The sequence below is a fragment of the Schistocerca gregaria genome, chromosome 8, assembly GCF_023897955.1.
Source record: "Schistocerca gregaria isolate iqSchGreg1 chromosome 8, iqSchGreg1.2, whole genome shotgun sequence".
Classification (NCBI taxonomy): Eukaryota; Metazoa; Arthropoda; class Insecta; order Orthoptera; family Acrididae; genus Schistocerca; species Schistocerca gregaria.
In genome coordinates, this window is record NC_064927.1 from 323,494,630 (window position 1) to 323,510,139 (window position 15,510).

General features: G+C 37.5%; 1 protein-coding gene across 8 annotated transcripts in view; it reads left to right on the plus strand.

Annotated features, from left to right (window-relative positions):
* Positions 1-15,510, plus strand: part of LOC126284945 (DNA ligase 4-like) — a 616,842-nt gene that overhangs the window by 536,219 nt on the left and 65,113 nt on the right. For 6 of the 8 annotated variants that reach the window (XM_049984217.1, XM_049984218.1, XM_049984213.1 and 3 more), the window contains exons 10-12: positions 5,150-5,340; positions 8,723-8,860; positions 8,951-9,209. In XM_049984217.1, coding sequence (XP_049840174.1) covers positions 5,150-5,340; positions 8,723-8,860; positions 8,951-9,209 — 588 coding nt within the window. The remainder of the gene's footprint in view (positions 1-5,149; positions 5,341-8,722; positions 8,861-8,950; positions 9,210-15,510) is intronic. The other 2 variants (XM_049984219.1, XM_049984220.1) reach the window with 2 other exon arrangements.

Below are 15,510 nucleotides of genomic sequence, written 5' to 3' on the forward strand. Positions count from 1 at the left end.
CCTCTCCGTAAATGCTGTAGCATGACAGTAGAAAATACTTTGATCATCCCCTCGATGGAACAGTCTTCCAAGTACTTACCCATACCCTCAAAAATCCTAATACAATGGTGGCACAGAATCTTACTCTTACAAATATATCAGATGACAGAGTTTAAAATCCTCTATTTAATTTGCAAACATGAGCAAAATAACAACAGGAGATTTCAACCCCAATAAGATGATTACTTGTTTTGTAAATTAAACTGCCTTTTGCTGCTGCTATTTAGTTTATTTCTCCCATACGCGTTTCGCCTTTTCTTGTTTTAAGGCATCATCAGTGGGATCTACAAAGATACATTTTTGTTTAGTTTTAGATTATTAAACAGTTCACGTCACGATTTTTGTAAAAAAGTAGTTACTTACAATTTGCTGATCTGCAAAAATCGCGACGTGAACTGTTTAATAATCTAAAACTAAACAAAAATGTATCTTTGTAGATCCCACTGATGATGCCTTAAAACAAGAAAAGGCGAAACGCGTATGGGAGAAATAAACTAAATAGCAGCAGCAAAAGGCAGTTTAATTTACAAAACAAGTATTTATATGCTTGCTGCGGAAGATGGCCACGCAAACAAACTTGTTAAGAGGTTATACCTTGTAATGTCATGTTGGACCTCTTATTGCCCAGTGTAGTGCAGGAACTTGTCTTGGCATGGACTGTGCGAGTCATTGGAAGTCCCTTGCAGAAATATTGAGTCATACTGCCTCTATAAACATTTGTAATTGTGAAAGTGCTGTCAGTACAGAATTTTGTGCAAGAACTAATCTCTTGATTATGTTCCATAAATGTTCCATGGGATTCATGTTGCGTGATTTGGGTGGGCAAATCTTTTGTTCAAGTTGTCCAGACTGATCTTCAGACCAATGACATGGTGCATTGTCATCCTTAAAAATTCCATCGTTTCTTGGGAACATGAAATGTGCGAATGGCTGCAGTGGTGTCCAAGTAGCTGAACATAATTATTTCCAGTCAATGATGAGTTCATTTGGACCAGAGGACCCAGTCCATTGCATGTAAATACAGCGCACACCATTATGGAGCCACCATAAGTTTGCACAGTGCCTTGTTGCCAACTTGGGTCCATGGCTTCATGGGGTCTTTGCTGCACTTAAACCCTACATCAGCTCTTACCAATGTCATCTAGGGTCCAACCGATATGGTCACGAGCCCAGGAGAGGCACTGCAGAAGCTGTTTGCAAAGGCACTGGCGTTGGTCATCTGCTACCATAGCCCATTAGTGCCAAATTTCTCAGATACATTTGTCGTACATTCCATGTTGCTTGTCTATTAGCGCTGACAACTCTATACAAATGCCACTGCTCCAGGTCATTAAACAAAGACTGTAAACCACTGCATTGTCTGTGGTGAGAGGTAATGCCTGAAATCTGGCCTACTCAGCACACTCTTTACACAGCGAATCTCTTAATACTGAATTCCCTAGTGGTTTCTGAAACTGAATGTTCCATGCATCTAACTCCAATTAGCATTCTGTGTTAACTCCAATTAGCATTCTGTATTTAAAGTCGGAAATCTTTTCACACAAATCACCTGAATACAAATGACAGCTCTGCAAATGCACTGATCTTTTACACCTTGTGTACAATATACTACTGTTGTCAGTATATGTGCATATTGCTGTCCCATGACGTTTGTTACCTCAGTCTATGACTACAGCACAAGCTACATGCCACACTACACACATAGAGACAAAAACATATTTTCTCTCTCTCTCTCTCTCTCTCTCTCTCTCTCTCTCTCTCTCTCTCTCACACACACACACACACACACACACACACACACACAGAACAACTTTACAACTCATCACGCTGCATCAAGAGGATCAGCATTAACCATGTGATGAAAAACTGTGTTTCAAAGATAACCACACATGCTTTCATATGGACACATGATGGACTGTGCCACTCATCACCCTACACCAAGACGATCAGCATTAAACATTGCCATACAGAGCCAATGTGATGTGATCATATCTTGTCACCTTATGATTACCTCTGTATGATTGGTGGCAACATTTCTTAATATAGTGTTATGCATTATAAATAGTGTTCCAGGCATTACAATGCAAGTTCCATATTGACTTTAGAAGTAGTCTAAGTATAGAGGATAAAATGTAAATACTAACAATATTTCCATGTCTGAGAAAACGAGGAAAGCATAGCTGAAAGCAGCTGGTATGAATTCAATTACTCGCTGAAAGTACATGTGAGCATAGAGGTGATTTTGGTGGATACTATTGTCATAGTTTAACTAACAGCTAGCCTGTCATAACAGACATAACACTAACAACAGATTTATCACTTCCAGTGGTTTATGTCTTGGTTGTAATCTCCAATTAACAAGGAGTCCAGACGACAGTTGTATTTTTGTAATTTTTTGTATTTATGGTATGTGAAGCACAGCATTCAAATATCAGTTTCGTTAGTTAGTTAGTTATATTACTTGTTCCATGGATCATGAACACGATTCTTTCGTAATGATGTGGAACGTGTCAAAGTACACAAGATTCATTTATCCCAAATAATCATTGTTAGTCTTATATACGGTACAATTGTTAATGCTTACTGTATTTCTTTGGCCTATATCTAAAAATTCATCTATGGAGTAGAAGGAGTTGTCATTCAGGAATTCCCTTAACTTACTTTTGAATGCCGATTGGTTGTCTGTCAGACTTTTGATATTGTTTGGCAATTGACCAAAAATCTTTGTGGCAGTATAATTCACCCCCTTTTGTGCCAATGTCAAATTCAATGAATGGTAGTGAAGGTCACCCTTTCTCCTAGTATTGTAGCTGTGGACTGTGCTATTAATTCTGAAGTGATCTGGGTTACTAACAACAAATTTCATTAGGCTGTATATATATTGTGAAGCTACTGGCAATATCCCTAATTCTTTAAATAATTGTCTACAAGATGATCTTGGATGAGCCCCAGACATTATTCTGATAACACATTTTTGGGCAGTAAATACCTTCTTTCTTAGTGATGAATTGCCCCAAAAGATGATTCCGTAAGAAAGCAACGAATGAAAATATGCATGGTAAGCTAACTTACTGATGTGCTTGTCTCCAAAATTTGCAATGACACTAATAGCATAGGTAGCTGAGCTCAATTGTTTCAGTAGATTGTCAATGTGTGTCTTCCAGTTTAAGTTCTGATCAATACAGACACCCAGAAATTTTGAACAATCTGCTTTAGCTAAAGATTTTCCCCCACACTCTATATTTATTTCCTGTGTTATGCCTTTCCCTGTACTGAACTGTTCAATCCAGCTTTCAGTTCTTCTCAAGAAAATTGGCTTTGAAGTTTTCCAAGCATCTTTACTGTCCTAAAGAAAGATCAATTATAACAGACTGCATAGTTCAGTGATACAGTGCTCACCTACCATGTGATTGGCCTGGGTTCAATTCCCAACAAATGCAAATCTGTTTAAAGAAAGGTGCATGCTGTGGGGGCATTTCCATGAAGCGTAAAAACATGGAAAAAAATTGGTTGTGCTTGAGACTTAATAGCTGGATTGCTGATTTGAATGTCTTTTTGATCATTATTTTTTCTTAGTATAAGATTCATCAGATATGTGCTAATTTAAACATATCTGATTGTTAATTTTAGTAAAAAAATGCACAGATTTGTATTTCTGATTACACTCCACACAAAAATAGTTTTCATCGCAAATATAAATTCTTAATTACTGATCTTTTAACCCTCAAGCAGGCACGCCTGTGTGTAAAGTGCACCACTCACAAATAAAATTGTCTTGTACTATTCTGTTGTTGTTTTACAATTGTGAACCCATACCAATTCCTTCATTATTGCTTCAACTAACCCAGTGATAAGTTGTTATGTCATAAATCCAAGTCAGCAGCAGTAAGATAAAATAAACCATAAACTAGGTCAGAAAAAATTTATAGACCATGCAAGAAAATGATCCATATTCTAAGTTAGCAGCACAATCCTAGAATGAGGCAGTTGTCTATGAGATAATTAACAATCTAATAAGGGGTTGGCTACGATCTGATGTAACTCCACTGTTTAATGCTTTGCTTGAGTTGTTAATGTGGAGTAACACTTGTAATGGCAACAGAGTGATATAATGAAAGTTTATTTTATTATTATTTAATCAAACAGTGATTTAGCTCATATAATGTAAGTTTATTTTATTGTTATTTCATTAAACTAAGGTGAAACTCTGGTTCTGCTGATAGACGTTTACTTTGGTAACATAAAGACAGCAATTATTGCCATGCGCGCAAAGTACACCACACGCCCACCCATGTTATAAAAAAATGAGGTGCCCGCTCAAGGATTAAAAAAGATTGTTAATAAAATTTGTTTATGTTAAAAAACATTATAATTGTATTTCATCTCTAAGTAGTATACTATTCGCAGAAACGCTTGTAGAACATCCACCTTTCTTTAAAAATTTTCCTTGGCCAGAAATCAAACCCGGGCCACCAATGAAACAGGCAAGCATTCTACCTGAGAGCTATGTAGCATGTCAAAAAGACAACCTTGATTTAGGGTATTAAATACCACTGAAGGACATCAAAGATGGTTTTCTTGAGAATTTTGGAGAGTTATGTCGATTTGCTCTTGGAGATTGATATTTCAGTTCTCAGCTTCAGGAATCATAAATATAATAAAAATACAAAAATCTGATTGCTGTGTGGTTTCCTTGTAGGTTTAACATTAAGGTATTAAGAATGTGCTGAAGTTGACTATTTGTCTATTTAAGACAAATTGAAAATTTGAGGACTACTACTTTAGTTGCTAAGAAAAGAAAATAGAGCAAGGAATGCTTTTTGGAAATAGAAGGCATGTAGTTATTGATGTAAAAGTAGCTGAACTACTTGGAAAGATTATAGTGTGTGCTGTCCCAAAGGTATTCAATTTATAAATTTCAGTATCATGTCTACCGTCTGCCTTTGTTGTTCATAATTGATATATTCCTCAGTGACTTTGAACTGATTACATAGTTAGAAAATTATGTATCCTACTGATTGTTACCACAACCATAGTGTGTGTTTCATTTTGCAGGCTATATATACATCATTTCTTAGTACATATGGCTAACCTGTGTCATGATTTACAGCAGAGCCAGAGGAGTTCCACTCCTTAGTACGTGTTGGTTCAGGGTTTACAATGGATAAGCTTGAGGAACTTATACAGAAGATGAAACCACATTGGAGGGAATGTTCTCCTGGGGAATTCCCTCCGGGTATTATTTGGACGAAAGAGAAACCAGAAGTATGGATAGAGCCAAAAAATTCTTATATTTTGCAGGTAAGAACACTTCTTTGTTTCAATAGTTCTGATGTATATATTTAAATTGCTAATATTATTGTAGATGAACAGAAACATAAAAGTATGGTTTAAAATATGCATACTACTTTTGCTCACAGTTAACCCACAAAAAATTAGTGCAGTTTATTTGTATGGCCTCTTACAAATACTGGTATACTTTTGTATCATTGATACTTCAACTGTAGCACTACTTCCTTAGTTTAAAATGGCGCAAAATATCACTAGTATTTGTTAATCAGTCATCGTATATGAGGTAAAAAATGTAACTGCTACCCATTGTTGATATTCCATACATCAATAAACTTAGCATCTCAGTAATTATGCAAATTTCAGTTTCACACTCATTTGTTCTGCAAAGGTACATCTGACAGAGAACCTTGCAAAAAGTATGGTTTAGTGGAAACTGATGCACAGTCTTGGCTCATTATGCCATCATCTGAGACACAAAACATTTTTGGATTGGATACTTTTTCATCCTTTGGTTGTAAAATAGTTTGCAACATCAACATTGAATCAGCAATAGTACCATTCACTGATTTTAATTCACTACACACTGAACTTACAGCATCCATTTTCACCAGGCTTAGCATGTGCAAATAATTATGTATATGTAGCTAACATTCAGATAAAGACTTCTACCGCATCTCACTGCTTTAGAGTTAGACCAGCACCAGTAGCATTGTGAGATGACCTCAAGTTTGGCACAACACGACATCCTCACACTCATCACATCAAATCAGGGGGGCAACACCACTAGGAGTTTTAAGGAAACCAAATAGTTCTCTCTGTGTTTATTTCTTAGGTTTTCTCAATGTGGTTGATTAATTGCATATTTCCGAGCAGTCTGCTGAGTTGTTGTTTCCATTTTATGCACAACTTCTTCAGTTGCAGCAAGTTTTGCCATGCTTTGCTGATCTGTTGTAGAGGGTAAGAATTTCGAATTCTAAGTATGCTTGCATTTAGAAAAACAATCTGGGCTTTCTAAATAATGCACCCTGCAGCTGTTATAGTGACAATGGGTGATAAAGGAACTATTTGAAGACTATGAGTTGGAGAAATGCCTGGGAAATACCACTGCTGACTTGTTGCGTGGACTTTGTCCCTACTTGAATCCCAAGCCTGGTGACAAAGGTGAACTTTATGTATTGCAATCTTACTTATTGTGGATGGAATGGAAATGCAGCTTTAGGGAAAGATATGCCACTGTCCTCAAAATTTTTCTTTGCTGCTTTTGATATTTTAAGTGGTTTTATAGTAGATATGTTACTTTCATCAAAATTTGCCGTGCGTCATTTGTCATTTCATATTTTTTCCTATTGCTGACACTTCTTCAAGAATGGGATTTGTTAATTTTAGTGTCTGTGCACAAACTTCTTTAGCAGATGTGTACTTAGTTATTACATTACACACTAACAATTCAGCATAGGATTATTTTTTTTATTATATTTATTATTTGAGTCACACCCACAAACTGACACATTTGGGTGAGTCCTTTGAGATCAGCTGCCCACACAGCATATGATGTGACTTCGTGTAACAATGAAAATATGTGATACTCATTGCTACAAGATGCTTCTGCTGCTCGTAGTGCTTACATAGCAAACTAAGGATTTCTCACAAGTTAAACACCAAGTTTTAGTGAGAGGATGTAACTTTTGCAGAACACAAATTACTTAAGTGTTAGTAGATAGCAGAAAAGCCTACTGTTTATCAATGTCATTTATGCTACTTGCATGGAAGTTTGGGTGGAGAAATCTATGGTACAACTCCCAATCTTCATATTATTGGATGAAATGGTGTGAATGGTACTGGTGAATGCTGTTCTTGCATGATCTGCAGTAGCATTAGTTGTTCCTAGTCCCTGATCTGTGCTCCCTGCCTTTGTTAATGGTTCAGAATTTGCCTTTATAGTTGTTATTGTTGTGCCTGCTGTCGTATTTTAAGTTGAAGCTGTTGCTGCCACAGTTTTCTGGATCCATGATTATTGAATATTGTCTGGTGTCATAACATACACACTAAGTTTGAGTTCTCATCAACAATATTACACCTGCTAACAAAGCAATGATGGATACACAGTATTGCCTTACAGTCACAAACCAGTCTGCACAGATCACCATAATGTTGTAGAAACACACTAAGAGAAGATTGCAGATAGTCCAGGGTCACACAATTCCATAGGTATCCATGTATTATTTGTGAAGAAATAGGAAGCAGCCAGTCAGTTTCAAAATGGAAGTTTTATTTAAATCTCTTGCCCATTGTTTCAACATTTATAAAAGGTCTTCTTTAGAAGGAAATTGATGACAACCTAAACAGATTAACTGTGAAAACATGTTTAGCAGTATATATACAGAAAAAACAGTTACTCATCATGGATACAAAAATTATTCAGACCTTGTAGGTAACATGTTATTGTGGGTGTACATTGAAAAATAGCTGAAATGTGTCAGTAAAATATAAAATTTTACCTCCATGATATTAAAAACATGCACAACATGTTGGTCATCATAAGTAACACCTCACTATTGTACAGCTCATGCACTAGTGTTTGGTATGAAAGTATGATGTCAGAGACCAGTAGTACATGACTGTTTACAGGCACTTCTAATCAGGTGGTGTATTTGGTAGTGAATAGCACTGTCTGAGGACAGAGATGTAGCAGTTGTGATCTATCTGTAATTCCAAAAGCTTATTGCCAATTGTTTCCTGCATGTCAAGGTTAGGAACACCATTTCCAAAGCTTGTGTAATTGTATGAGAAGTAATGACTGTCTATCCCATGTTTTACCAAATTTGATTGGTATTCCATTTATCTTGAATCCTCTGTTGTTTTCAAATATTTCAATAGTTGACTTTTCATTAAGAGAACTAGTGCAAGTTTTGATAAGTATTGTTGTGTCATCTGCAGAGGAGGACAAAATTTGCACCTTCTGGCAATGTAAGTGGAAGACAGTTTGTGTTTTCTTTAATGGGGGTGTCATAAGGTTTCAAAGTTTGTAAAACAGGATGTGATACCTGATGGGGTCATGAGCTAGTAAAAGACAGTTTTATTCCGTTTGTCAGTTTTTTGTGGCTATGGACAGAAAAATAATCACTTATTGATCAGTAATATGTATTGATAAAAACTGTATTCATTGTGTTGTTTAAAAGGCTGTTCATGGGTAATACTATGTTACAGGTAATGCTATGTTAGTTTTGTAAGAATTTTATGTACTAAACTTCTAAGCTGTTCCATTTTCATTACATTGTTGAGAAAAATGTGAAACTAATTTCTAGTGAAATAGAAACCATAAGTCAAATACCCCACAAAAAATAATTCTTAACTGTTGTTGCTATGTTATATGCACTGTGCGTATCCACAGATAAAAGCAACAGAAATTGTTGAAAGTAGCTCATTTAAAGTAGGATATACTTTACGGTTTCCACGAGTGGAAGAAATACGCTATGACAAAAAGTGGACTGACTGTATTACTGTGTCAGAACTGGCAGACTTATGGCAAGTGAGTAGCTACAGGTATTAATTTTGATTAATAATAAAATGTACTTTTGTTTATTGAAAGAAAGACTGAGGTAAATGTATTTTGTGGCAGAGGGCATCAGGGAAACTCTACAGTCGGCATGCTTCCTCTATTGATCCTGAGGCATCTTCTCCCAAAAAGAAAAGAACTTCGAACCACCAGCCGCAGCTTGGAAAGCAGTTCTGCAGTGCAGATGTTTCAACTGCTACAATCAAATCAACTCTCTTAGAGGGAAAGGAATTCTGTGTCATGTCTGACTACAATGGCATGACGGTGCAACACATTGAAACACAAATTTATGAAAATGGAGGAAAATTTGTCAAAAATCCTGGTAAGCTTTTTACAACTCATATAGGCTGCTGTAACATTAAAATAGTGCATCAACTTATAAACCTCTAATGTGTATTGATGTGACATCGTCACTGGACTTACATTCAGGAGCAGCATGTACACTTGGTATTAGTATGTTTCCTTCTAAAAGTCCTGTGTCTTATATTGATATTCATGTCATGCTCTACACATTATTTAATCTTATGTTGTGCTTAAACCATTTTAACCCTTATCTGTGAAGATGATCCATGACTGAAACTGGTCGATATTTGGGTTTAAAATAAAAGCAGCTGACGGTCAGACATGCATTTCATACATTACATTACAGCTGTTGATAGTCACCTTCCAAAAATGTTAATTTTGCCTCAGAAAATGTCAAACTTTAAAATCTTCCAACATGTATACACGTTATTGTTATAACTGCATGTTTTCAACACTGGTTACTTGTGCACCTTCCAAAAATGTTAATTTTGCCTCAGAAAATGTCAAACTTTAAAATCTTCCAACATGTATACACATCATTGTTATAACTGCATGTTTTCAACACTGCTTACTTGTGAAAGAAATGATTTCTATAGTCAGTGGTGAATCCCATGTCCTTTAAAACATTCTGTGTGACTGAACTCAGCCGGGATAAGTTAATCTTCTACTTTTATTAGTTAAAACTTCTGGGTTGAGGGGCCTTGGTCGATCTGTAAAACTACTTCTTTATGATGTTTCATTGCCAACTGGGACATCATCTTCCAAGGTGAGTCAACAACTGGTTGCCAGGCCTTGGAGGCCTTTTTTATACAGAGCACATAGAGGGCACCACCATATGTCACACGGGGCCGACTGTGAGTCTATCTCCGACTGACGTCGTCATTCTCGATTGAAGGTAATCGATTGTTACATCGTTGTTGCAAAGTCGACTGTCATATCTTATCTAACTTTAAGCCTCCCTCTTTTCTATTAAAATGCACTCATGTATAGAGAAGCTATAGAGATTCAGAAACACCACAATAATTGTAATAGGAAAGAGGAAGGCTTCAAGTTAGATAAGGTATGGCGGTTGACTTTGCACCAACGATGTGACAATCGATTACCTTCAGTCGAGAATAGTGATGTTAGTCACAGATAGACTTACAGTCAGCCCCACATGACATATGGTGGTGCCCTATGTGTGCTCTATATAAGTGGGACCTCCATGGCCTGGCAGCCAGTTGCCAACTCACCTCAGAAGATGTTGCCTGCAAGTGGCAACAAAACGTTGGGAAGAAGAAGTTTTACATATCAACCACGGCCTCTCAGCCCCAAAGTTTTAACTAATGAAGATGCTGGCCATGAAAGCCTACATGTTTTGGCTTTTAATATTAGTTTATCATGTCCTAATCTAATTCCCTCAGCATCACTTGATTTAATTTGCCTACATTTCATTCCCCATGTTTTACTTTTGCTGATGTTCATGTTATAATCTTTTTCAATACATCTGATCTTCCAAGATATTTGTCATCTCTCACAGAATGACATGTCATCTGCAAACCTCAAAGCTTTTATTTCTTCTCCTTGATCTTTAATACCCTTTCCAAATTACTCATTGGCGTCCTTCACATCTTGTTCAGTGTACAAACTGAATAACTTCGGGATAGACTATAACTCTGTCACACACACTTCTCAAACTACTGGCCCCGTTTCATGTCCTTTGATTCTCATAACTGCAGTCTGGTTCCTGTACGAGTCATATATAACCTCCTTCTCCTTGTACTTTATCCCTGCCACCTTCAATATCTGAAAGAGTGTACCACAACCAACATTGTCACAAAGCTTTCTCTAAACATCAAATTTGCTATAAATGTAGGTTTGCCTTACTTCAACCTAATTTTGACTTTAGGAAATTATAGCTTTCTTGAAGAAGCTGGTTAATCCTTTCAGCACCAAATATTACTGAGTGACAAGAGGTGTAGGCCAATGTTGATTTTTGGGGGTGATCAGTGGTACCAGCACTGGACTGATGGCCCAGGAAATCTGCTTTTGGACTAGGCTGGTGGAGTAATTACTTCAGTGAAGGCTTAGACAAGAATAGTGTTATACTGCTTTAAAGGGTGTGCATCTGAACCATTATGTTTGCCTCGACTTCAAAGGCTATATGAGAGGGAATGGAAAGGATGTCAACTATTAGAATATAAGTACTGTTGTTTGCTAGTAGGTTTAATGTGAACAGAAGTGTGTAGCTGATCCTCGATGAAGATGTGGTCAAGATCAAGGAAAGTGGCATGGGATTCAAAACAGGACCTTGTGAACTTTAATTGGAAGAATGTCGGTAGAGATTCCAAAAATTTTAAGAAGTCAGCTTCACTGTGAATCTATATGGCAGAAATGTCATGAATGTATTTAAACCAAACCAGTGGCTGAAGGTTTATGGATTCCAGGAAAGCCTCTCCAAGTGCCCCTTGAAAAGGTAGGGATATGAAGGAGCCATTCTGGTTCCCACGGTCATGCCCCTGATCTGTTTGTATGTCAGTCCTTCAAAGGTAGAGTTGTTTTTTGTAAGCAAGTTGATTAATGTGAGCTGAAGGGACATCATAGGTTTGGAATTAGGTGTGCACTGATTGAGGTAATGTTCTCCAGCAGACAGACTATGAGCATGGGGGATGTTGGTATGGAGGAAGGTGGCATCAATGGTGACAAGCAAGTTGTGTTATGAGAGTGGGATGGGCACAGATTTCAGACAATCTAAGAAATGTTTGTTGTCTTTAATATCGAGGTTGCAGGTGTTGATCAACTAATGCAGATATACTTTCAGTGGGTGCTTTCAAGCGAACATCTGTGGGACAGCCGGGCTGACTGGCTTTGTTGAACTTAGAAAGAAGGTAAAAATTGGGAGTGCATGCTTTGGGTGGAGTACAAATTTGTATGGATTGAGATGGTAGTACTTGTGAGGGGCCTGAGGTTTTAAGGAGGGGTTTTTATGTCAGTTTGTATCATAGGGATTAGATCTTGATGTTACATGCTATATGTAAAGGTGTCAGACATCTGGCATAGACCATCACTTACATACTTTTATAGATAAATATAGTCTGGGAGCCATCGTACAGTGTGTGGCACCAGGTACACTGTATCACTACTATAATCATTTCCTTTTTTGTTCCACTTGCAAACTGAGTGAGGAAAAAGTCGAGTGCCTATATGTCTCCTTATGAGCTCTAATTTCTCATATCTTATCATTATAGTCATTATGCAAAATGTATTTTGGCATCATTCTGCAGTCAATTTCAAATGCTGGTTCTCTAAATTTCTCAGTAGTGTTCATTGAAAATAATGTCACCTTCCATCCAGGGAATCCCATTTGAGTTCCTGAAGCATTTCCATAATACTTGCTCGTTGTTCGAACCTCCGGGTAATAAATCTAGCAGCCCATCTCTAAATTGCTTCAATGCCTTCCTTTAATCCGACCTGGTGCACATCCTGCACACTCAAGCAGTACTCAGGAACAGGTCGCACTAGTGTTCTAATTACAGTCCCTTTACAGATGAACCACAATTCTCTCATGCTCTTCCATTCGCTTTGCAACATTACTCTCAAATACTTAAACAACATGACAGTGTCAAGCAGGATACTACTAATGTTATATCCATACATTATAGGTTTGATTTTCCTACTCATCAACATTAACTTACATGTATCTACGTTTAGAGCTAGCTGTCATTAATCACACCACTAGAAATTCTGTCTAAGTCATCTTCTATACTCCCACAGTCACTCAACTTTGACACCTTTCCACACACCACAGTACCATCAGCAAACAACTGCAGATTGCCACCCACCCTGTCTGCAAGGTCATATATGTCTATAGAAAGTAATAGTTGTCCTATCACATTTCCTGGGACATCCCTGATGATAACCTTGTCCGTGAGGAGCATTCACCGTTGAGAATAACATACTGGGTTCTATTACTTAAGAAGTCTTCAAGCCACTCACATACCTGTAAACCTATCGATATGCTCATACGTTCATTAACAGTCTGCAGTGGGGCACTGTGTCAAGTAGTTTTCGGAAGTCGAAATATATAGAATCTGCATTCGTAGTTCGCAGTATATCATTGTAAAATGTGCAAGCTGAGTTTCATGTGATCAGTGCTTTCTAAAACAATGCTGATTTGTGGACAGAAGTTTTCCGGTCTCAAGGAAATTTATTGTATTCAAATTGAGATTATGTTAAAAAATTCTGCAGTAAACCAATGTTGAGGATAATGGTATGGAATTTTGTGGCTCTGTTCTTTTACCCTTCTTATATACAGGTGTAATCTGTGCTTTTTTCCACTCATTTGGGACTTTTCACCAGGTGAGAGATCTTCAATAAATGCAAGCTAAGTAAGAGGCCAGTGCCATAGTACACTCTTAGTAAATCTAAATTGGCATTCTATCCAGACCTGGTGACTTATTTGTTTTCAGCTGTTTCAGTTGTTTCATTACACCAGGGATGCTTATTACTATATTGTCCATATAGTAGTCTATCTGATGGTCAGATGTTGGTATGTTTGTATAATTCTATTGGAGAAACTGTTTCTTAAATATGACATTTAAAACCTAGGCTTTGATTGCTCTCTTCAGCTCCCACATTAGATTGGTCAATGAGTGTCTGGATGGAAGCCTTAGACTCACAAAGTGATTTTTATATAGGATCAGAATTTTCTCAGATTCTTAGCCAGATCTTTTGCTAAGTTATGTTGCAGGTATTTGTTGTACGCTTCAGGTACAGATACACAAATCCCTACTAAGCTTTGCCTGTTGTCATTTGTGTATTCTCTTTTGAACTGAAACAGCCATTGCTTCCTCGGAATTTTCTGAATTGCATTGTTAAACCATGGTGGGTCTTGTCCATCTTTAACCCATTTATCAGGCACATAATTCTCCAAACCACAATTGAGAATCTATTTAAACTTTGCCCATAATTCCTCTATGTCCATCATATTGGAACTAAGTGATGTCAGTTAATCAGGTGCTAACAGTTCTTATCTGCTCTTTCTAACAGAAACAATCTCCTAGCCTTCTTGACTGAACTTGTATAACTATAGTCACTATTATATCATATTCACCAATCCCTCTAACTGTACTGATGCCATTGACAAGGTCCAGCCTGTTTGTAGCTACGAGGTCTAAGATATTTCCATTGTGTGTGGGTTGTCGAACTACTTGCTCAGTATGCATTTTTGGAAAATGTGTTCAAAAGTACTTCACAAGACTGACTGACTGTACCCCTTGCACTGAATCCATAGACATCTCTGTCTACACTCAGTAGGTTAATTTTGTGTCCAACTAGTGTTATGTTATCTGGGTATTTACACATTACTGACCATAGATTTTCTTTGAATGACTCTATAGCTGTTAGAGCAGAATGGGTGGCCAATGAAAACATCCAACAATTAACTTGATTTCTCTTAGATGTGCTATACAGCACCAGATAACTTCACTATCAAACTCAATTTCAACCTCAATAGAGACAATATTTTTATCAGCTGCAGTGAACAATGAGGGTGATGATGGAGTTGTGAGTTTTCAGTTTTTGGGATCTATATCAATGTACCCCATTTACATGACCCATCTGCTTTTGGACCTTATGTCAACCAGTACCCACCTGATTCCATACCTATGACATCCTGCCTTCTCTCCTTAATCAAATTTATGTTTATTAACAACTACTTTACCTTTGAGGTGCAGACATACAAACAGATCAAGGGCATGGCCATGGAACCAGGATGGCTTGTTCCTATGCCAATCTTTTCATGGGTAGCTTGGAGAGGGCTTTGCTGGATTCCATAAGCCTTCGGCCCCTGGTTTGGTTGAGATACATCGATGACATCTGTGCTATATCGACTCATGGTGACGGTTAACTGTTAAAATTTCTGGAGTCTTAACAGATTCCCTGAATTAAAGTTCATCTGGTCCTATTCTGGATCCCATGCCACTTTCCGTGGCCTTTACCTCATCCTCACTGAGGGTCAAGCTACACACTTCTGTTCAAATGTCCATGTCAAATGTTCTCTCCCATACAGCCTTGGCTTTCAAGACAAATGTGTTTGCTTAGATGCAGACTGTTAATAGCAGTATGCCATCATTCTCACTTTAGACTACACTGGACATAATCATCCCACCAGTTTAGTCCAAAAGCAGAAATCTTGTACCATTACATGCGATACGATCCTGGTACAACTGAACCACATCCCACCCTCAAAGGGGGGAACCATAGGACTACATCTTGTGTCACTCAGTTCTGTTGTGACCTTGAATGTATTAATCAGCTACTGTGACAAGTCTATGATTTCC